At 36.5% G+C, this 22,724-nt stretch overlaps 1 protein-coding gene across 5 annotated transcripts in view; it reads right to left on the reverse strand.

Moving 5' to 3' along the window:
* LOC111000702 (dystrophin, isoforms A/C/F/G/H) overlaps positions 1 to 22,724 on the reverse strand; it is a 328,798-nt gene that overhangs the window by 290,595 nt on the left and 15,479 nt on the right. For 4 of the 5 annotated variants that reach the window (XM_045631069.1, XM_045631068.1, XM_045631070.1 and 1 more), the window contains exons 12-22: positions 22,283 to 22,663; positions 21,841 to 22,029; positions 20,041 to 20,661; positions 18,392 to 19,447; positions 18,109 to 18,234; positions 17,800 to 17,991; positions 16,821 to 17,690; positions 15,775 to 16,041; positions 10,422 to 10,541; positions 6,923 to 7,060; positions 6,042 to 6,372 (exon numbers count right to left, since the gene is read on the reverse strand). In XM_045631069.1, coding sequence (XP_045487025.1) covers positions 6,042 to 6,372; positions 6,923 to 7,060; positions 10,422 to 10,541; positions 15,775 to 16,041; positions 16,821 to 17,690; positions 17,800 to 17,991; positions 18,109 to 18,234; positions 18,392 to 19,447; positions 20,041 to 20,661; positions 21,841 to 22,029; positions 22,283 to 22,663 — 4,291 coding nt within the window. The remainder of the gene's footprint in view (positions 1 to 6,041; positions 6,373 to 6,922; positions 7,061 to 10,421; positions 10,542 to 15,774; positions 16,042 to 16,820; positions 17,691 to 17,799; positions 17,992 to 18,108; positions 18,235 to 18,391; positions 19,448 to 20,040; positions 20,662 to 21,840; positions 22,030 to 22,282; positions 22,664 to 22,724) is intronic. The other variant, XM_045631072.1, reaches the window with a different exon arrangement.

The following is a 22,724-nucleotide window of genomic DNA, read 5'->3' on the forward strand; positions in this document are numbered from 1 at the left end:
TTATGTCTTTATTCCAAGCGTAAATAGTAATAAGACTGTGCCATCGGCATCAAACTCAGCGGAGAACGGATCTCTACCTAATTCCAACAAATTGAAATTGATCCACAAAACGATCGGAAGCGTTTCGCTATAACTTCAAATTATTTGAACATTTACTGCACAAATATTTACCAGTCTAATTGTGATACATATCAAAGGCAACTGAACGACTTTAAACATATTTTTTACTGTGAGTTTGACGTGATGTCCTGTGGCCCTTTTTCAGTATAACTGCCCTGGACAAAACCAATAAGAGAATTTCAATCTGTCTGTTTAAAAATGTCAAAAACTGGTGCAGCAATTGGCGCATATGAATGCTTCGCAAAAGTATTCCTTCGTTATATAAATAATGTACTTTACACATCTTTACTGTTTGTAAAGAGTTCATTATTTTGGTTTAAGTAAAATTTAATTTATTGAACTATTCTGTATACTCTTCAAAGAAATACTAATACTTCTTTAATTGCAGGTAATGTATTCGCAAACCTTACGTTACGTTACGTAATTACGTTAGTCAAAATATATATTCTTTATCAGATTTGGAAACTTCATACATCAGCGATACATACAAAAAAGTTATTATGAAAAGTTCAAAGGACTCATGTTTAAATAAAATCCATGAATAAGAATGAATCTCACTTTACTGTGTTAATTTTACCCTTTATTAAATGCATATGCAATTAAGTAAGCAACTCCAGTTCATTACGCCTGTACGGAGTTAAAAGAAAGAAAATCCTACGACAATATTATCGTTCTGCATTGTTAAACATCAGTATTACAAAGAGTACTTTATTAAATCGATTTAAAAAAATTGAGCTTTCATACAAAATGAGTATATGCTTGAGGCGGATAAGGCTTCAAAAGATCTGGCTTCACATAATTTTAAACCGATTTACATCACAAGAATGCTGCTTGTTATGCCAAGGGTCATGGAGACTAGATCGCGCACAAAGAAACGTCAGCTCTCACATAAATTGCATCGTAAAAATCTGAAATCGCATTTAAAATAACTTTACAATACGTAGGTACTATCTTTGAGATAGCAAGGTCTGGGAAAACAATCGGTTTTTCCGTAATCTAACTGAGTTTCGGAGCTTGATAAACGACACGCAGGTAACTAATGCTCCTCATTTATTTTCTTTTCGACGTGTTTCTGCGTTTCACTAATCCGCTGTTATTTATGTGAAATACGGTAGATTTATGTCTTCATGTCTAGTCACGCAAGTACTACGCGGTTGTTATGCCTTTTCGACTACGACGCTTGCTACGTACGTGCTACGCATGTTTTGTAGCCAACATTCAGTACAAACTCATTAATATCGTGTTCCACAAAGATTTTGTTGATTGTGAATCATTAATATGTACTAATAATTAGTACTTATTTACAATTTACTATTAAATAAAAAATTTATTTATGACAAAAGGGTTGTAAGGGAAGCCCTGTGTTGTGGGTAACTAGAAGACAATTATTCCGTGTTACATGGTACATGTTTAAAACAGTAAAAAATTGTAAAATAAAAATAATAATAATCTTAGTGTTAAAAATTAAGAATGAGTGAACAATTGAGTGTGTGAGTGGCTGTGTATAAGTATTTGAGAGTGTACTATTTTTTTTTTTGTTTATTCAGAATGTGTCTTTAAATCAAGTATTGGATTGATAATTTCAAGCCATAATGAAATCTAACAAAAAGTAGTGGCAACAAAACAACTCTAATGAAGCCTAGTCAGTGTTACAAAAGATATATTGTTTAGGAGAATAGCTAATTGTTATAGCAGGTAGCAGACAAGGCGAGCGCAAGTAGAGCAACCGCAAACAAAGCGGCTAACTACAGTTGTCGGCAGTCGCAACCGGCGGGCTGCGCTTTTCTTACTGGCCTACTTCATACATGCTAGGGGCGCTCCCGTCTCACTAAATATACTATCGATACCGCAAAATCTTTGACATTGTTTGAACAACCTAAAGGTGTAAGATTGGCATTAAATAAATTTTCAGTTGAGTTAAAAGTATACAAAGTATTTAATGTAGCGAGACATACAAGCAAACACAGCCGCAATGCGCCCATCACTATTAGCCAGCTCATCGCCTCGTCCCAGAAAGCAGCTTTGTGATTCGTCTTTACAATACTTTTCCATTGTCATTTGCAGTTTTTCTGTAAATAGGTCGCTCGTTTAGAACTCACGCGTCCCACTGGCACTGCTCTTGCAGACGAATTTGATGTATTGATAGAAAATAAAAACTATTTCATTCGATTTCTACGCGTTGAGCGGTGTCTGTCTTAATATACTCGACTAGCACGAAGTCCTATACAATACGTAATGAGAACAGGATTATTTATTATACTTACATATCTTAGTTATGTATTTCATTTTTGTACTTCAAACAAAAATACAAAAAACATAATGCAATATTAGTTTAATATTTACGGTACAATTGACGATTCCATATTTTTCTTAGTTAACTATGCTCCTATACATATATTTATCCCTAACATTTAATTAAGACACAGCAAAGACATATTTCATTCATGAATTTAAAAAAAAAACATATTTCGCAATTTAGTTCGGGGTTTAATTTTAATTTGTATTATTACTTGATTACTCTGCTCAGTCCTCATTGTGATAACCCATATAACAAGACACACGATAGTATCATTAGATATAAAATATAATTAACGTAATTCATCTCTTAGTTCTGTATATGAAACATTTTATAATTTCAAACACGACCGCTAAGCATTGTGCTAGTATGTAACTTGGAAGGCAAATATTTCATACATTGCGTTTATAATATTAATATATATAAATTACGTGTCACGTTGTTTGTCCGCTATGGACTCCTAAACTACCGAATTGATATCATTCAAATTTGCAATTTTTCTAACTTAAAAGATAGGTAGCTTATAACTCAATTTATACCCGCAGTATTATTTTATTGCAAATATTGATTTATTATTTCATACAATTGTAACAGATGGCGCTGTGTTATAAGTACCAACGTTTCACATAAGCTATCTACCTTTCACATAAATTCTCCTACCGTTTCCCTTAAATAGTTAACTACTGTGTAATATAACAAAAACCATAGCCACAGCAACGCTTGGCCAAGTCTACTAGTATAAAATAAAAACGTGTGATTACTTATATACACGCGTTAGAAGTTATACTTCTTTGACGTAACAAGATAAAAATGCCTTCATAAATTAACACTAACAATAGAAAAAAAGTATTTAATTATACGTATTATCTAGTTAAATAAAGTTTATTTAAATATCACAAAATAAAATTTTGACTATAGTTAACTCAGGGTTTTTTTGTGACGGTGTTCGCTAAAAGTTTACTGTCATCAATAATGCAATATTAATTATTTACACTACAATGGACCATTACAAATATTAACCACATACCGCATGATGAAAATGAGCATCAACTTTTCAAAGTATTTGCAAAGGGAGCCGACTCCGGGTAGCGATAATGAAAAAACTTGTCGGTTAATTTACCGATTTACTGAAACTCGTTTGGACTCAGTAAACCTTCCTCATCCTTTTCTGCGCACTAATTACATCACCAACTTAGTTAAATAAGCTTAATACAGCAATACAATGATTGTAAGTCATTATTACGTTTTAGAAGTACTCTTAAATACCTGCTACGTTAAGAAACAAATTAAAACTATGTGTTATTAATGTCCACGTATTAATTTGTTTGCTCTTTTATTAACTCTGTTTTAATTAACGTAGTTGCGACTGTATGTATTGTAAAGGTGACCCATTTCGTTTTCAGTTTTGAAAGATTATTAGGATATTTCTTTGCTAATATTTTTGGTTATATATATTCAAAATGGTTGCTTCCTAATACATACACTACACATAAGTAATAACACATAAATAAATATAACTTTACATATATATATATATATATGTATATGTAAAGTGATAATATGTAGTGGTTATATTTCTTGTATTTATTATTTCAATACGTAACATTTCGCAAACAAAAGTTTAAAGTGAAAAGTGAATGTTATGTTAGTATTTCATATAAAAATATCAATAAAATAAAATTGTTGTTTATACCTGAAATTGTGAATCGCAAGAATAAATTTTTTAAAAAAAATAAATCAGTGCTTCTATAACTGTTTCATGATCATTAGTCAACTTTTCGGGTCTAAGGCAAGCCGGTTTCCTAACGCTGTTTTGCTTCACCGTTTGAGAAAGAAACACAGCCGGGGATCGAACCGCAACCACACGGGTTAAAGTCTCATACTGAAGGCACTAAGCCAACACTGCTTTCAAAGATGATGAAATTTAGATACTGAATACATGGCATTAATATTTCAGAGGCCTATGCATTATTAGCATTATTGCCTCCACGTATAATCGGCATGTTTGAGCACAAGCACTAAGCTCGATTGGTATTTAGGTATCTGAAGTAGGTCGGAGCCCAGATACAGCGAGGTCTCTAAAGACCACAATTTGGTCACAATCAGGCCATGGCAACTCTCTTCAAAACGTTCAAAGATCGTCTGACTAAATAATGCGAGCAAATATTTTTTTACGCTTGTATTTTCTCTTTTAGATCTTGTTTAGATATTTATGAATGATTGACGCATTGCAGCTTATGCCCCATACAAGAGTGGTATAACACATAGGTTAGCAACTTCCAAAATTATTTTGTTAATATTTCTTAGTTATCTCCCAATACTCTTCTAATAACTCAAAGTTCCGCCAAACATAATTCATGTTATTTTCAACTTAAACACTTTTTTCTATAAATAATTTTTTCCAACGCAACTGTCGTCCTATATATCTCTTACATATAATTAAGACACAACAGATAATTAATTTCTGCATAAAAATAATTTATTGCAATGTTTCGCAATTTAATTTAAAAAATTCATGCTTTTATATTATTATTTAATTAGCATAAGTACATATTAGATCGCTCGCGCGCGACGCTTTTCTTTATACATCAGTGTGTCATCAACCATCACCGCGATTCATTAAATCAGTTTTTAAGTGCAAAGCAATCTTTTATTTAACTATAATTAAAGTGTTTGGCAGCAGCCCGGCTCGAAGGACCAAATGTTTTCTAGTGATGATGAACCAGCTACCTATGGATGATATTATTCCACAGTCCACATGATGGTATCATATAATACGACAAACGATAGTATCGTAATATATAAAAATATATAATTAACGTAATTTGGACATAACATATTCCCAATATGTATACATGAATAGCGAACAGGTTAGCGAATAAAACGAGCTGTTAGTAGCGTTTCATACATTTATTAGACATAACACCCAATATTTACATTTTAATATAATTGAGTCGGTATGAGTTTTCAAACTTTTATCAGCACAATTAGTGAAAATAACTTTATTTATCATAAATTAATCTGGTATAATATATGTCAGAGCAATGGCGCTGGTGTCAGCTGTCATAATAATTTCATAACATCAAATTAGTCCAAATATATGATTTATACAATTTGTCAATGTTGATCTACAAATTAACAGATCAAATAATCTATATAACGATTTTAACTTATTTGATTTTGATGTTATTAAATTATAATGACAATAGCAGCTGATACTGGCGCCATTGTTTCGACATGTATAATTTTCAGGTTTAAATACTAATTGTAAATAACTTTAATTCATGTCTCAATCCGGAATATTTTCATACATAACGACTCATTAAATTAGATACAAAAATTTTAACCAACTTCAAAATGCATAATAATATAACAGTCAAAATCTGTTATAACGACATCGAACGAACACTACGATTATTGCATCTTAATCTAATGTCATGATTAAAATGATGATGTCATAAAAAAATGCGTAAAGTCGTTGACAAAAATGTTAAATTCAATTTGAAGTTGGTTCTTTTCCATATGAGCGCTTCATGCGAAGCCTTCGTCTGTGTGAACCACAACCAAGCGTTTTTATGAAAACCGTTAGTAGTCCGCAAGAATACCGCACCCACATGCAACTCACCCGCCATTGGACTGCTAGCTCTGTCTGCCGGTGTACTGCTTCTGTCGCCAGGAGTGGTGCTCCTCTCCGACTGGAAGCTGTTTCTTTCGCCCGGTGTGCTACTCCTTTCCATCTGAGCACTGATTCGTTCCGCTTGGGAGGTCCTCTCAACCTGGATGATATTTCCTGGTGCAGCAACGGCTCGCAAGTGGTCCCAATGACCCCTTAGTTCAGCGACCAATGGGCGCAAATCTGGCGCCAACGTATGACCAGCCGCTCCGCACTCGCGTTCAAGGTTATTGCAATTTTCCAACACTTCACGCATCTCCGCCTCTTGTTCGGATATCGATAACTGAAAAATAGAAGTTCACGCTTGAAAAATATTTTTTTAGTGGGAGAGCATGTTGATATTAATAATAAAAGGATTTAGATCGTATATATATATTATATTTCAATGTGGATTTACATTTAAAATCAAAAATCCGGATTAAAAGCCGCAGAAATCGAAGCCTATTTTATCATTTATTTGAACATCGATTTTTTTTATGGAACAGGGGGCAAACGGGCAGGAGGCTCGCCTGATGTTAAGTGATACCACCGCCCATGGACACTCTCAATGCCAGACAGCTCGCGAGTGCGTTGCCGGCCTTTTAAGAATTGGTACGCTCTTTTCTTGAAGAAAAGAGCCTACCAATTAAAATGTTATAGTGTTATATTTATTTATATAAGGCTATAATATTTTTGTACTTAACTGAAAGGTCGCCACAGAATATAACAATTCAAATATGACAAAAAGAATAAACAACACAGACTATTAATATTTTTTTTCTTTTTAATTTGAAAAACATATATAGTTCAGCGATAATAAGACGCCTGCTATATGAAATTACTATTAATATTACCGTAAGATCTGTCGTGTGCGGTCTCGCCCTTGCAGCTCGTGCCCAAGCGAGGGCGGCGTGAAGGCGCGCGTCAAGTTTGTCGAGCGCCGCTAGCCGCCCGCGCACGTATTCGCCGTGTGATGACAGCTTACTTTGTGCCTTAGTATAGATATATTTAAAGCATTAACTTCCACGGACTATACATGTCTATACATTCTTGAAAAAAATATTTTTGTTTTTCCAAGTACAAAACTTGTTCCATCGAATTTATATTCTGAAGAATTTATATCCCAGTTTATGAGCCACTTCGGTGCTGATATATCAAGCACTTTATTGCGTGAATATTATAATTTAAATATGTCTGGAAAGTTAAAGTGGTTCGTAGCTCATAAACGCGCTCGGCCTGACCGATGCGATAAGAGCAACACTTCGCGCAATCAAACTTTCAATACCTTCATACTTAAATAAAGTTTCTTTACCAGACAAACGCGTCGTGGCAAAACAGTCGAGTAATATTAAAATACACGGTTACACAATACGAATATTTTTATGTATTAATCGCATACATTGAACCCAATAGAACCTTAATATTTATTAATTAAACACAATTACAGTCAAAACCGTTTACGACAATATCGTTTAGTTACATACCGGTTATACTGACCAAATTCAAAGGTTGAATTCTATTGTTTTAGGTACTTACCACCAACGTCATTGGCTGTTACGACTATCGGTTTTTACGACCAAATATGAGTAGACCCTTCGATGTCGTTATATCAGATTTTGACTGTATAAGTAAGCATTATTCAGAAATCCCCTTATAATTTGTCAATTTCAATGTGTTTGCCCTCTAATCGGGGTTTGCGCCGGACAAGCGTTTTTTTAAAATATCAGATAATTTTAATATGTTAGATAGCTTTAAGTCTACGAAATATATAATGAAAACACAATTTTTCTTTCCCATGTATCATAGAACCATTATAAACCAACTGCCAACATAACCCAAAGCGACTTTCGTCTCTAAGGTCGTAGCTTCGATACCCAGCTGTGGTACATTGTGTTAGATGCACAACAGGAAAGGAGCAGGAGGAAAACAAGTCTCAAATTAAAAATCTACATACGTAGTTTAAAATTACGCAGTGATTGTGTTTTGTTTTAAAATAATAGCCAAACATTCAAAAATAGAATGCAATATATTATTTATAAAATCATGTTCGTAATTTAAAAATATATGCCAATGATAGAACTTTAAGACCGACTACGTATGTCAGACATAACTCTTTTCATGCCCAAGATCTATTGTAGCGCCACAGATTAATTATTATTGGTCAACTAGCAAGTTAATGAACTTTTCGTCGCGCGCAGTGGTTCAATGGGTCACAATTCAACCTAATGTTAATGCCGATTATGCGGGAATCTGCTCAATATCATAAAATGGCAAGCTCTGAAAGAGATTGCAGTAAAATTTTGGTGAGTATTACTGAGTAGCATCTAACTTTTAAATAGCAAGGAACCAAATAAATATATTCATATAGCTTTCATAATTTACCTACTTCACAGTTGCACAGTTCAGCAGACACATGTATATCATTATTGTGATTATAATGTTTATATATAATAACTGTTTTTCCTAATTATTATTATTACAAAAAATATCAGTTACTTAATATATTTTAGGGAACCTATAACGTAAATTTGTTTGTTGTAATATGCATAACAGTCATTTGTTTTGACTTGCAACGAACTTTTTTGATAAACGCGTTAACATTATTTGTACGAAAGAACAGTTAAGTACATAAAAAAAGCACTCTGACATGGTTCGATTTTCAAAATAACTTTTAAATAAGTTCTTAATCACGCAAACGAGTGACCAGTAATTATGTTATCTTTTATCATAAACGTCCCCTATAAAGCCACAATAAGGCAAGTATTAATTACATACTATTATCGAGTTGTGTGCGTCCCGTGACTCGCATACAGGCCCGACGAGGGGGAGTTACATAATCTAGGCTCTACCAGAGACCGTCTGCACGCAGTTTACACACATCAGTGAAACAATATCGTTTATTATCGTTATAATAACAATATGTTTTAGTTGACATAATATAATATGATATGATATGATATAATATAATATAATATAATATAATATAATATAATATAATATAATATAATATAATATAATATAATATAATATAATATAATATAATATAATATAATATAATATAATATAATATAATATAATATAATATAATATAATATAATATAATATAATATAATATAATATAATATAATATAATATAATAAATTTGACGATGGGTCCGAGAATGGTATACATTTAGAATTCAATTATTGTTTTTATTCATGGTGTGTATTTAGGGGAACCGCTACTAAAATATAATATACATTATAGCAACAAAGATTCATAAAAACCCATTCAGTAGATTATGACACATTACTTGAATAAATAATGTTGTCACGTATTTGTAATCAGTTTAATGTTTTCAAAAATTCAAATTTCCTAGTCTGTACTAAATAAAATCTTGTCTAATATCTTCGGTACACTGTGGGCACTCGTCTCTATGGCGGAAGGATCGTGACTTTACACGGCCTTTACACAACGTTAGCTCAAGCCCGCGTAAGGACGAGATTCTTTTTCACATTTCCAGCCTCATTTCAATTTATTTAATCTCTTATTTGAATATAGAAATCCGATTACAACACGAACAACTCGTAAAATAAACTGTAGACATTTTGAACAATATATAGACTATAATTATTTTATCTCTAAAACGTACCTACCCATATTCATTTCCAGCTTCCGGCTTCGCACGGCTGCTTATTTTATTAAATATGTACTATTAGATATATAGTATACGGGACTTTTTGTAGATATTAATGTCATCTATAAAAGTGATGTGATCACTTTGCTCTATTGCCAATGGTTTCCGCAGTATACGCGGATTAAAGAATTTAACGGTATTTTTTCACACCTTGCGCAAAAACATTGTAGTTTTCATACGGATCTATTAGTAACTTTATTAAAAATATTCTATAGCCCATGCCTATCTACATTAGATCTCGAGAAGGGTTCTCAAAAATTCTTAAATCAGTCCACTAGTTTTGGAGTCGTGGAGACGAACTTTTAATCCTTTTTTTTTAAGGTTTTTTTAATCATTCCTCTGTCTAATATTACCGTTAGCTTTTGTATACTATTTAGAAATAATAATTACACGCCAAATTGATAATTCTTCGTTTTAAGCCGTTAAAAATATAGAAAATTAGTTCTTAAAAAATCTATAACATTTAAAAACTGCACTATTTTAGAACGCTTTAGAAATTTCGATTACCATTCGGTTGTGTAAATAAATACGCATCAATACAAATGATTCAAGTTTCTACAATCTCTTGGTTCATATGTACTTTTTATAATTTTGTCGAGGGTTGATACCAACGCAAATACCAAACTTTAGTATATATAAATTATTGTATAATTCCTCGTATCACATCTTGGCGTTACCTGATTCAAATCGTGAGCGAGATCCCGTAGTTCCGTAGCGTGTCGCGACGTCTCTTCTCCGGAGGATGATACCAGCTCTTCGACTTCCCGCGCACTCGCACCTACTTCTTCCTCACGAGCCTGAAGAACATTAATCCTTTGTAATGCTAGTTACCTTTGCTATTCAAATAAATTACACAGATATTACTTAGATACCTAAAATGCTTAAGGGGAGAAAGCCTAACCTACGTCTCTATAGATGAACCTCAGTCCTCAGCCCCTCCAGTGGTAGGTATGAAGCTTATTTCTGAGTCTCTGCTTTATTCCCATCTACCATGTTTATTTAAGCAAAATCCACTTTCACCCCGGGACATTTTGCAGTACTTTACATTTACAGTATGATGGCGGGGACTACAATGTCTGGTGATGCTTTATAAATGTAAAATATACGTTAGATTTTCCCAGAAGAAATCGGTGGTTCTAATTGCAAATAAGATTCAGAACACAAACACACATATACTATACCGAGCTAAATTCAACATTTAAAATTTAACTGCTGTACATAAATTATTATAAATGCGGCACAATTAAGCGTAACAGGCAGGCAATAATCTGGCAGGCAATAGTTTACCGGAAACAAACAAAAACATTACAAAATTGTACACTTAAAAACGTTACACACTCACCACCAAACTCAGTACCAAAATTACAATTAACGAAATATTGCTACGAAAAGCGATGCACGCGGCAAGACAGTCTAACACTATTCACAATTCAAAATATTTCACCAAATTTAATAACGAAAACGAATCAAACTAATTTGAGTTCAGTTTCTGTGAAAATAAGATCATATTCGCTTAGTTTGATTGTGGAGGTGTGATGTTCAGTGATCAGCTATGAATGCTTTAAAAAATCAAGATGAGAGGGAACTTTCAACCGTAATTAGTACAAATAAGGCACAATTTGGCGTAAAGCGGCAAGGCGGATACGCCTTTTTGAAACGAGACGGGTTGCTGCGACGGGGACTCGTATGGGACCAGAAATAACTTCAGTGAGTTTACTACGCGCGGGAGTTACAAACTGTATTTGTTTACTTAGATATTAACGGAATGTCAATAGCTGAGACGGTCTTACTTCATGTGTTTAAATACCAAACTTTTCCTGGTATACCTAAACCATAGAATTTTTAAACAAAATTTTAAAGTGATTAAAAAAAAATAAAAATATATTTTACCTTGAAAATATTTTTAATATTTTTTTAGACACACTACTGTTTATTTAAGCATTTTTATATAAAAGCAATGCCCATAGCAACTCGTGTATTTTAAAACCGTCAGAATGTTTTCCCAAGGGAAATATGGCAATTACAGTATCCACGAGCCAGACACTATAACACTTAACGAAACCGACCTTACATTACCTTAGAGATAACTAAACAATTCATGAATGTATATATTAAAATATATAATTCATGATTATGTATCGAGTTATTACTAATTCATTTTTTTTGTAATATTTTTTTTGTATGACAATTTGTTAATCTAGTCGTTTTCAAATCCACATGAACGTAGCTTAAAATATTGTTTAGCTTTAATGTGGATTTGAAAACGACTAGATTAACAAATTGTCATAGGAACAAAATATTACAAAAAAATGTTTTAGTAATAACTCGATACGAAATCATGAATTATATATTTAAATATATACATTTATAAATTGGTTAGTGATATAACTTTTATCTTAAATAAGCTCACCGATATATTATATACTTGCTCACCTCACACATTAAAATCGATTTTTGTTTAGTTTTTTGTGTATTTGTGTTTTGTTTAATGTTTGTTTTGTTTAAAACTTTTGTTTGATCAGTATACGATGATTGCCTATAAGTTGTTGTCACATTAAAATCAGTATTTTGTGGTTCTTTTAACGATGTAACAGTGTTCCGAGCGTTGGCAAGCTTTTATCAATAAAAAAAAAATAACTTGGTATGCAACTACACAATTCTATGTTTATTTCCATTTGACCAACGGACCGGACGGACAACTGTTTTTATAATTTAAAATTCTCATTTTAGTGATAATACAACCAAACTGTCATTCAAAGCACATTAGTAATTTACTGTCCCGCCCCGTCTGGCGGGGGCAGGTCTCTCTTCCGGCGGCGACGACCATTTACATAGCAATTACTATTTCGCAGCTTTGCACCTCTACGTACAACCCACGGGGTAATTACAAAGCTGGTAAATACGTTTCAGTATGTGTGTTTGTGATTATATGCCTGATAGAAAAGTGGAGCAAAAAACTACTTAACTGGTGCCCAAGGTACAGCAAACGCAAAAGAGGGAGACAACTCAGAAGGTGGATAGACCACATTAAAGAAAAAGCAGTTGGTACATGGCAGAGAGGAATGGCGGGATTTAGTGGAGGCCTTTGCCAAAAAAGGGCACACAGATACACTAGAACACAAAATATACAATACATACAATGGGGCACAAATATGTCTGTAAACGAATTTTACATTTTATATTATTAGTCATATGAATTGGTCAATTCTTATATTATTTGTATCGTACATATCATATCAAAAGTTAATAAATTTATATCAACCAAAGTGTCAACCAAAATCATTATTGAGTAAAACATTTTTTCCAATAGTAATATACCAACTCCATTTTTTAAAACTCTAGTCGGAAGATCTTTTAATTCTTTTGTTACCTAGTCAAGTAGCCTGCTGCGTCCGACGCGCCGTAAATTTTTTGGTCTAAGGCATGCCAGTTTCTCTCCGATATTTTTCTTTACTGTCCAAGCGAATCCTAATTGTCCTAATCATTATTATAGGTTGGTTATAATTTCATTATTTTTATATAATCGATAATATATTTGTCTAGCGATAACAATCTGAAGAATAAATCCTCAATGTAAAGGTCGTTTTGGAATGCGGCTGTCACAGGTTGCACTATCGTTAGGGCGTCTCAACGACCCTCCCTATACCGCCCGACTCTGTCTAGCATAATATAACGACACTGTCGTTTTATTTATTAGGGTATTTTTTTATAGAGCGTAAAAATGATTTTGTATACTAAGAAACCAGGCTAGCTCGGTGTAGACTGGGCAAAAATATGGACTTTGTCAGCAAATGAATAGAAAATGTTATGTCAATGTATAGAAAATTACAGGTAGAATCATAATTAGCTGCTAAAGAAAATCAATTATGATTATTGTACAATTAGTAATTAACTTTGTTTGTAAATAACGGTCAAGAAAAGGCTTCATTAATTAACTATAATAGAAGAAAAAATCTAAGACGTTTTAGATATACTTAACATTCGCTCAAACGGTGATGGGAAACTTACATATATTTATTTATTTACACTTCGTTGCAAAGAAACAAAAATAAAAAGATACATAAAAAGTAGAAGGGATGCAACGGGCGGCCTTATCGCTAACAAGCAATCTCTTCCAGGCAACCCTAATTTAACCCTGATTTAGATTTTATTTTATTTTATTTTATTTTAAGGTACATGTTAATGTTTTGCAGTTGTTTGATAATTAATTATGCACTTCTTGTACTATACCTTCTCTAGGTTTCTCGTTTTATTGTTTGGAAGAAATCGCTCGTTAGCGATAAGGCCGCCCGTTGCCTAATAGCTTATGTAACCTACTTTTATTGTTTTCTATATGTATGATTTGTATATTATGGTGCGGTACGTGTAAAAAACATAAATACTAAAAATTACGTTGATAGTTTTATTAATAATCGTTGATATTGTCTATCGCCTTCCTACATACCTTCTTATATACTTCTATGTGAGCTGTTAATGTTTTGTCCTAATCACTCTCGTGACACACGACTAATAAATAAACGTGACAAAAGATCACTTAACCCTTCAGGCGTCCGCGTATAAGACCGAAAAGTTTATTTACCGGACGGCCAATTGCTTCCCGAAGCAAAATAAAAGTGACATTGACACGAACGACTCCGGCCAAACAAATGTAACCCTTATTATGTTTATTTACATGAGAAACTTAATATTAATTTGTATATAGTATATACGAGCGAGATACACGTCGCCATTAGCCGTAACAATTTTAGTCAGCTATGTTCATTCTAACATGCATCTTTAATGCCTTTTTGAATTTGTCAAACACTCCAATATTGCGAATTTGAGATGGTAATTGGTTAAATAATTGCACACCCTCATACCTAATAGATTTCTTCAAATAATTTGTACGCGGCTTCGGTAAGATAAGCAAACTCGCTCGACGAGTATTGCGTGTCGTTGTGTGTTTGATTTTTTTAAACGACCTTATTAGGTGACATTAACATTCAATTTGCAACTCTTCTTAGTTAAAAAGGAAATTTTGCTTATTTCCCCAACACAGGATTCATAGACTGGCTAAACGCCAAAGTTCATGCATATCAACATGTTCAGTTATATAACTTGAACCATGTTAGTTTTCTGTTTCTTCAGTGACTAGATATTCCACAAATTTTCCGTCATCAAAAAAAAAGTATTTTTCTGATAATTGTACAGGTAATTCGCAATCTCCTTTATGTGTAAATTGAACATACCGTAAACTAATAGACCCGAATTTAGTACCTCTTAATGAACATAAAACAATTTAATAAATTCATAGTATAGCATTGTGATTGATTTACATACACAGCAAAAGTAGCAAATTCTATCAAGGCTATTTTCTATCAACAATTTTTTAATGGATTCATTATCAGCAAATTAGGGATTAATTTCAATATTAAGCAAAGCAAATCATCAGCTTAAATAAGTCTTTATTGAAAGTGACTACATTCAACAAAGTTTATAAAATACCCACTTATTTTTACGATTAAACATGACGACATCGAGTTTTAGATTTTAAAGTGGAAATGAGGCAAGATATAAAATAAAGCTACTATCTAAATTAATATTTTTTTTATTACAGTCACGGGTATTATTATAAACGGCTATTATTATATTCCGGTATGTTGCAGCGCGGGGCCCCTAAATTCGCGGGGCCTAGCATTTACTACTCTTGCTACGTGGCTAATCCAGAACTGCATATAACCTCTAATATGACATATGACCTATAGAAATATTATTATAAATAAACATGTTCTTATAACATATAAATAAAAAAGTTATACTTTTAAAATGTAATAAACAGATTGAGCCGAATTTTAGCAGTCAGGGTTTTTTTTTAATTTCAAAACAGCATTTTTATTGATATACATACGACATATGAGAATAGTTAATTAATTAATTAAATAAATAAAAAACTTCTACACTATGATTAATTGCACTGATTAAATAAATTAGTATTTTTTTCTTTGTTAAATTTTATTGCCAGAATATTTTTTTTATATCAATACAACTCACCTTGACTAGCGTGAGGCGCACCGCAAGACTAGTACGGTCTGCTGGATTAGCGGCAGTTGTAAGCAGCAAGTCTCTAGAGGCGAGCAGCGCTCGGCGGGCAGCCGGAAGTCGGCGGGCAGCAGCAGCACGAGTAGCAGCAGACGCTGCCCGATCACGCAGCGTCTCTAACTGCTCAAGTACGTCACGGGCAAGCGCACCGCTGCAGGCGCGAACGACGCTTCGTCCCGCCTCTGCGGTTTCCGCGGCTGATTGGACTACTTCTTCCGCCTAAAATTTTTATTTCACTCTAAAATACGACAATTTCAAACGCCACTTATAATAGAAGGCAAGCCGGTTAAGGACCCAAACTCTAAAAATTTTTTCCATTTTTTGGCATCGTTTCTTATAGAATGGAAAAAATATATGGTGGAGTTGAGTAGTTTATGTATCCATTTTGAAAGATCGATTTAAATAACTTTGCTCGATAGAAAAAAATCCTAACAAAGCCCATATTTGACACTTTGAATTCATTTTATGACGAAAATTTATATAGAACATGATTTTGAATTTAACACGATATATTTAATCGCAAGGCATCCATTTCAGAGTAAATATTAGTTTCATGTTTTACATAACTAATTGTTATTACGGTCCGGCGCTCCTCAGTGCTCTAGCTCTCCACTTGCAATTCGTGCTGGGATAGGGCCTTAACATACGTTTCGTCTTAATTTATATCTTCAGTGTACAAACTCTGTGTGCACCTTGCCCCTCTTAGTTTTAGGATTAAGTAAAAATATAGGTATATTAAATTGCACATTTATCTTTATTGTGTATGTTTTTCTTTTAATCCAGTTTGTTGTTTACTTTTAATGTTTAACTTATTTTTTATTATTATAATGTGTTCCTTCAAATGTTGTGCTCAATTGTCATTGATGCACATGCAGTAATCTTGTTTTTGTATGTCGTGTGTTTTCTATAAGTGTTTTTTTGTCTTTCGTTAGTATGCCTTTTAAAATAAATAAATATATAATAAAAGGTAATAAACAGCTGCAAATCAGTATTTTTACCTGGTCCTCTAAGCGGCGCAACGCATCCGAGTCCTGCGGCATCTCATCCAACTCCCGCTCTATAGCATCGAGTCGGTCGCCGGCGGCCTCCAACGCGCCATATAGTTGCGCCCACCGGGCCTGACATCGCGTCCATACCTCGCGACGCCGATCGTTCGCCTCCCTCAGCGCAACCCACTCGCTTTTCAGCTTATCCGCCACACGCCGCACCCTCTCTCCGCCACCTCGTCTTGCCGCTCCTTCTGCTTCCTGCACGGCCGTGCCAGCCTCCGCCACTAACGACTTTACTCTTTCGAGAGCGTCCTCCTGCAGCGGGAACTCGTCAAAGTCCCGCCCGCCAAGCGGAGATGCGCGCAGGGCCGCCCGCGCCGTTGCCACGAGCCCTCGAGCGCGATTCAAACGAGTAACTGCCTCGGCCCAGTCGCCGTGATCGCCCTTTTTGTCCTTACGACGGGCGGCGTCAAGATCGTCTCTCGCGGTACAAAACGAGGCACCGAGATCGGCAGCGATGCGCTCCGGGAAGGCGACGCGTTGAGCCCGCAGATCACGGACGAGATCCTGTACGCGTTCATAATCATTTTCGGCGTCGGGTAGGTCGTCGAGGCGCGGACGGCGAAGCCATGCGCGTAAACGATCGAGAGTGGTGGCCAACTCCCGGCAGTCGTCTTCAGCACGCAAAGCAGCGGCGCGCTTTAGCTCGATCTCGGCGCTGACGAGAGCCCAACGATCTCGTAGACGGTCGAGTACGTGCGCGCGGACGTGCTCAGCGAGCGCGGGACGTTCACGAGCTTGCTCATATACAAGGCTGTCACCGCGCGATATGAGCGCCACAGCGTCCGGTGCAATTGCTCCCATTTGATTCTTCAAAATCTACAAACAAGACATGACTCATAAACGCGTATTACAAACAGCCAATGTAGGAAACAAAGGAAGACCAAAAAAAGGAGTGTGGGTACAAAAAGTAGTGGCACACACTGACCTCGAGCCGCTTGGCTGGATCTCTCTCACTGGAAACGGCACCCAGAGTCAGCAGTAAAACGCTTAGTCGCCGGGCCATGCGCTGCGCAGCCACTTCAAACTGTTGCACGTCATCTCCTTCCCCATTTACTTCATCATCCACACTATTTCTGACTACGCTGCTCTGAAGAGATGTTTCGCTCTTTTCTGACAACTAAAAATGTTTTGCGATAAAAAAACAGGTTGTAGTTACGGTTGTATTTATAGGCTATCAGGTGTATGACTGGACGGTGCCCTCAAATAAATTAGTTGGCAAGTGGAGACAGAATACCTGCGAGTAGTGTGTGGGGTCTTTCGGGGAGACGGCGACAACGCAGGCGGGTGGTCGTTCCTCTTTCAGAGGGGTGGATGTCGCAGTAGGCCGCTGCTCCTCCAGGTCCTCGCCGTTAAAACGCACCTGAAATAGTGTCCCGCTCCTTGTCATCATAACCATAACCTATTTCTACTGCTTCTATACATTTCAAAATACCAATGCAACACGTAAGTTTAATTTCAAGTATATTTAACCACTTCCACTTCATAAAATATGCATGTCCGTGGACGGTAGGCATTACCTGTTGCGTGTCCTCTACTTCGGAGTAGATGACATCGTCAGCAGGTCCCTCGGTCGAAAGGCTTGCGGTAGCAGACGGCTCCGGTAAGGCTGCCTGCTCCTTCGGCACTTCGTCCAGGATTAGATATTCATTCACTTCATCTCTCATCAAATTCTTTACCGCCTCCTTTTGCCGCAAAACGAGGTCATATAGCAAAGGACATTCTCGCGCTTCCGACTCGTCCATCGGTGTGGGAGGAGGAGTTTCCATGGAAACGTCGTTGTCGTTGTCGGGAATCAAGTCCGGTACTTCGTTGACGGTAACAGTCTTTTTCTTCTCTTCACTTCCGCTTCTGTGTTTCAAGATGCCTAGTGTAGGCTTCATACGCTCATTTAACTTTGTGACTTCAATGACAAATGTTTTGGGTTCCGACCCTAAGTCGAGCTGGGGTGACCTGGCGTCCTCATCATCGTCGTCGTCGTCTCCCTCAGTATCGTCAACAATCTCGACAGTGTCGACTGTCTGCGGAATGAATTCTACCACAGTTTCAACGGTGTCCGAAATGTACGCCTCCATTGGCTCAATGGGACTAACGGAAGATTTTACAATTTCGTGTTCTTTTACTTCGACAACTCGGCAGGAGTCTTTTGAGTTTTTCGTTTCGATTGCTGGTTTTGCTTCGATTTTATTTTTAGAAATTTGGGAAAATAGATCGCTGTCTTTGAGTAGATTAAACGTACTGCTATCTGGTTTGGGGGTGCTAGGAGTAGACGGCAGGGAACTCACTGCATAACTTTCTTCGATAGAGTCAGCTGACATGCCGCTAGTGATGCTCGTAGACATAGGGCTATCGTCTTTCTTAGTCTTCCTCTCCATAGAAGATCCACGACTTCTATTTCCGGCTTCTTGAACCTCTTTTTTAATCGGAACAGGACTTTTTAACGCGAGCGGTATTTTAGATCGTTTATATTCGGGGCGTTCGGTGTCGGGCGAATAGACCGGACTCTCTAAGCGTCTCTTAATAGTGTCTGTTATATTTTCGTACTCAACGAGAGCGGCCTCGTTAGATTGTTCAGCCTGCAACAAACTGGCCACTTAGTGCTTCGAGTTAATGTTAGGCCTGGTTATTTACATGTTAGTCGGTCCCGTCGGGTGAGGTAATGGTATTAGCGTGATCCCAAAGCGTCAATCTGTTCGATGAGTTTGAAGGAAGCATGATCCCGATTGAAGTCGATGTGAATGATTTTTATGCCGTGATACAAAAAGCTTTTTTTACCACACACCACCAACACCAATTCGATTATTTACAAACATCTATGAACACATCACTCGCAGTCTCATCACAAGGTGATTGAACAGGTTTCACGTATTGACAATTAATAATTTAGTATGTTACACGGTTAAGGTCACACACTGGATGAAAAATCACACAATATCATAAATACGCGAATCATAGCAGTGCTGTTGTGTATACACAGTGAATGGAACAATCAAAGCGGGTGCGCCAACCGCTAACCAGTCGTCAGATTGTACACTACAACCGAAATGAAAAAAAAAACCAAATCCAAACATATTTACACGTGGAGTAATGAAACGAAATCCTTTAAGAAATTTTCCGCATCTGTAAAGGAAAGATGATTATGATCCCCAAATTACAAATGGTAACTTACCGTTATTTTCTCCATAACTTTCGCCCATTGGTCGCGGAGCGTCTCGTCACCTATCGACTCTACCTCTGCAACCTTCGGTCTCAAGTCGGCTACGATCATGGCCAAGCGCGATGCGGGTACCCCACTGGCAAGGTCACGCTCAACGTCTGCCAGGCGGCGACGCAACTCTTCGGCGGTGCATGATGCACCACGAGGCTTGCGCAACTGCAACCAACGCTCGTTGACGTCGTCTATCTGAGCCCGCAACGATACCAGGCGCGCAGGCTCACAAAGCGCGGCGAAATTGCGGAAATTGTCATTGAGCTTATTCCGCACGGCCTCCATGCGCGACATCTCCAGCTCTAGGGTCTGGGGCCCAACGGCAGGGGCGAGACCGCGCAGCCATGAACCTAACGCCTGCAGGTCGTTCTGCATCTCTCTCGCTGTGAGCAACGCGCCCTCGAGTCGCGTCTTAGCCTCTGTCACGTGCGCACCCAACTTGTTGTATAGCTCCTTGAGGCCGTCGATTTTCTTCGAGAAGTCTTGAGGTTCAGCCACGGCCTTCTCCTCGACCATTTTTCGTCCCGTCTTAATTACGGTTTCAACTTCTGATTTGATCTCACTGAGAGTCCTATAAAATCTCTGAAATAAGAATGAGAAATCAGCAATCCTTGTCTTCTTGAAATGTATTAAGCTCAATATATGTATGTAAAACTCAACTCACTAGCCACTTGGAAAAAACTAGAAAGACAACTATGACCGAATAGATAGTATGAGCGATCATGGCGGCGACAGTACACAAGCCGACTGAATCTGACCCCGCATCACTGAGCTGTGATCCACATTAACGACAATCGTCATGTGGGCATCTTATAGAGTATGTAAAAACTATATACTATTTGTATATAACATCGCAGATTTTTAAGATTACATTTAACTTATATGTTAATTTAATGTTTAGGATATATTTTTAATATCATAATTTGAAATATAATCTAATAAATATATTTTTTATATTATTCCAATAGAAATTCAACACAACACGACTTCTATTTTTCATAAACTTTCAAAAATTTAACGATAAATCTGTTTAGATTACAATATATTATGTTTGTGTTAACGGCCACTCGCGAAGAAGCGACAGATGCAGGGCGTGCAGTGCTCTGTCAGCCGCAACGGGTTCAACTTAACAATTGCTATTGAACTTTAAATCGATTGTGCCATGTATCGTTGGACGTGTTCGACGGCCATTAATCAACTGACGTCAGCCGACATACTAACCACTGGCGTGTGCGTAAGCCGCTTACGGAACTAAATCCCACCTCGATACTACTTTATTCAATTAATACGAAATGTATATTACTACAGAAGTAACCTTTTAATATAACCTATATCTTATATCAATGTAATCTCAATTTTTCATTGAAGTTCCAAAACCAAATCAATGAAGAAATAACTATAATCTATTTCAGTGCATCTCTCATGCATCTACATCGGGACGGAGAAAGTTTAGACGGAAAGCTAACCCCTATAGATATTTTTTTCTATTCCTATAAAATTTCGCCTCCTCCAGAACATGTCTACTAGGGGAACTGTCAGAAGTATCAGAACTCCATAATAGTTATTACATTACCTACTAATCAAAAATGTGTGTTATGCAGAATAAACTTTAACAGTAGACGCAATCCGGCTCGAAGGACTAAAAAATGTTCGGTCTCTAAACTATGTTTTAAATTATATATTTTAAAGGGTACAACGGGTTAGTGGTAAAAATGGCACAATTAAATTAAACAGCAAGATAAAAAATGCCTTAGTACTCACCAGGCAGGTCCTAAGCTGCGCTCGCACGGCATCAGGGTCTGCGCCAGCCAACGCTAGCTGTGTGACATCTCTTTGCACTTCACGCAGTCGTGCTACGGCTGCCTCTAGCCGAGACTCTATCTCCCCATCTCCACTAATTATGTCTGAACCAGAACTCTTCAGCTCTTCTTCCACTTCATCCAACTTACTCTGTTTAAAATTAATTTATGATTTTTAGCCTTAATAGCTGTCTCTGTGTTTGAAGTAAATATAAAATGCGAAAAAATATTAGATAGGACTTAGAAATTAAAACAAATATTTATGAGGCTAATACATTTTATGACAGTTTCACTAAATTTTTTAAAACTATCGCTAACCATTTTATAAATACAATGTACACGTTTTAATCGGGTAAAAACGAAAACTACCCAATTATAATTGGATAATTACTACATGAATGTACCTGAGCAAGCTGCAGCTGGTCACGAAGGCGGTCTGCTGCCTCAATATTACCAACAGCCCGATAGGCTCGCTCATGATCCCTAACAGCCGCCAACGCAGCACGCTGGGCGGGTAGATCTGCAGCACTTCGTCCAGGGTCACGTAACCATTGCTGCAGGGCATCCAACGCTAGTTGACTGCGCGCTGCCTCCCCTGCTGCCGCTTCCAACTCTTTAGTTCGCTCTTCTGCTGCTCGCTGCAATGTCGTCCATCGTGCTGTAATAGTGTCCAACTCGTGCTGGATCCAGCCCGGCATGATGTGCGCCTCGATCAATTGTCTCCCGATAGCTTCTATGCGCTCCACGCGTTCTGTACTTCGGTTCGCCATGTAATTCTCCAATTCCTATAGAAAGGGGGGGTTAGGTGTGAGTTGAATATGTACTACGAAAAGTTTTTTTTTATAG

The sequence above is a fragment of the Pieris rapae genome, chromosome 14, assembly GCF_905147795.1.
Source record: "Pieris rapae chromosome 14, ilPieRapa1.1, whole genome shotgun sequence".
NCBI classification, from domain to species: Eukaryota; Metazoa; Arthropoda; class Insecta; order Lepidoptera; family Pieridae; genus Pieris; species Pieris rapae.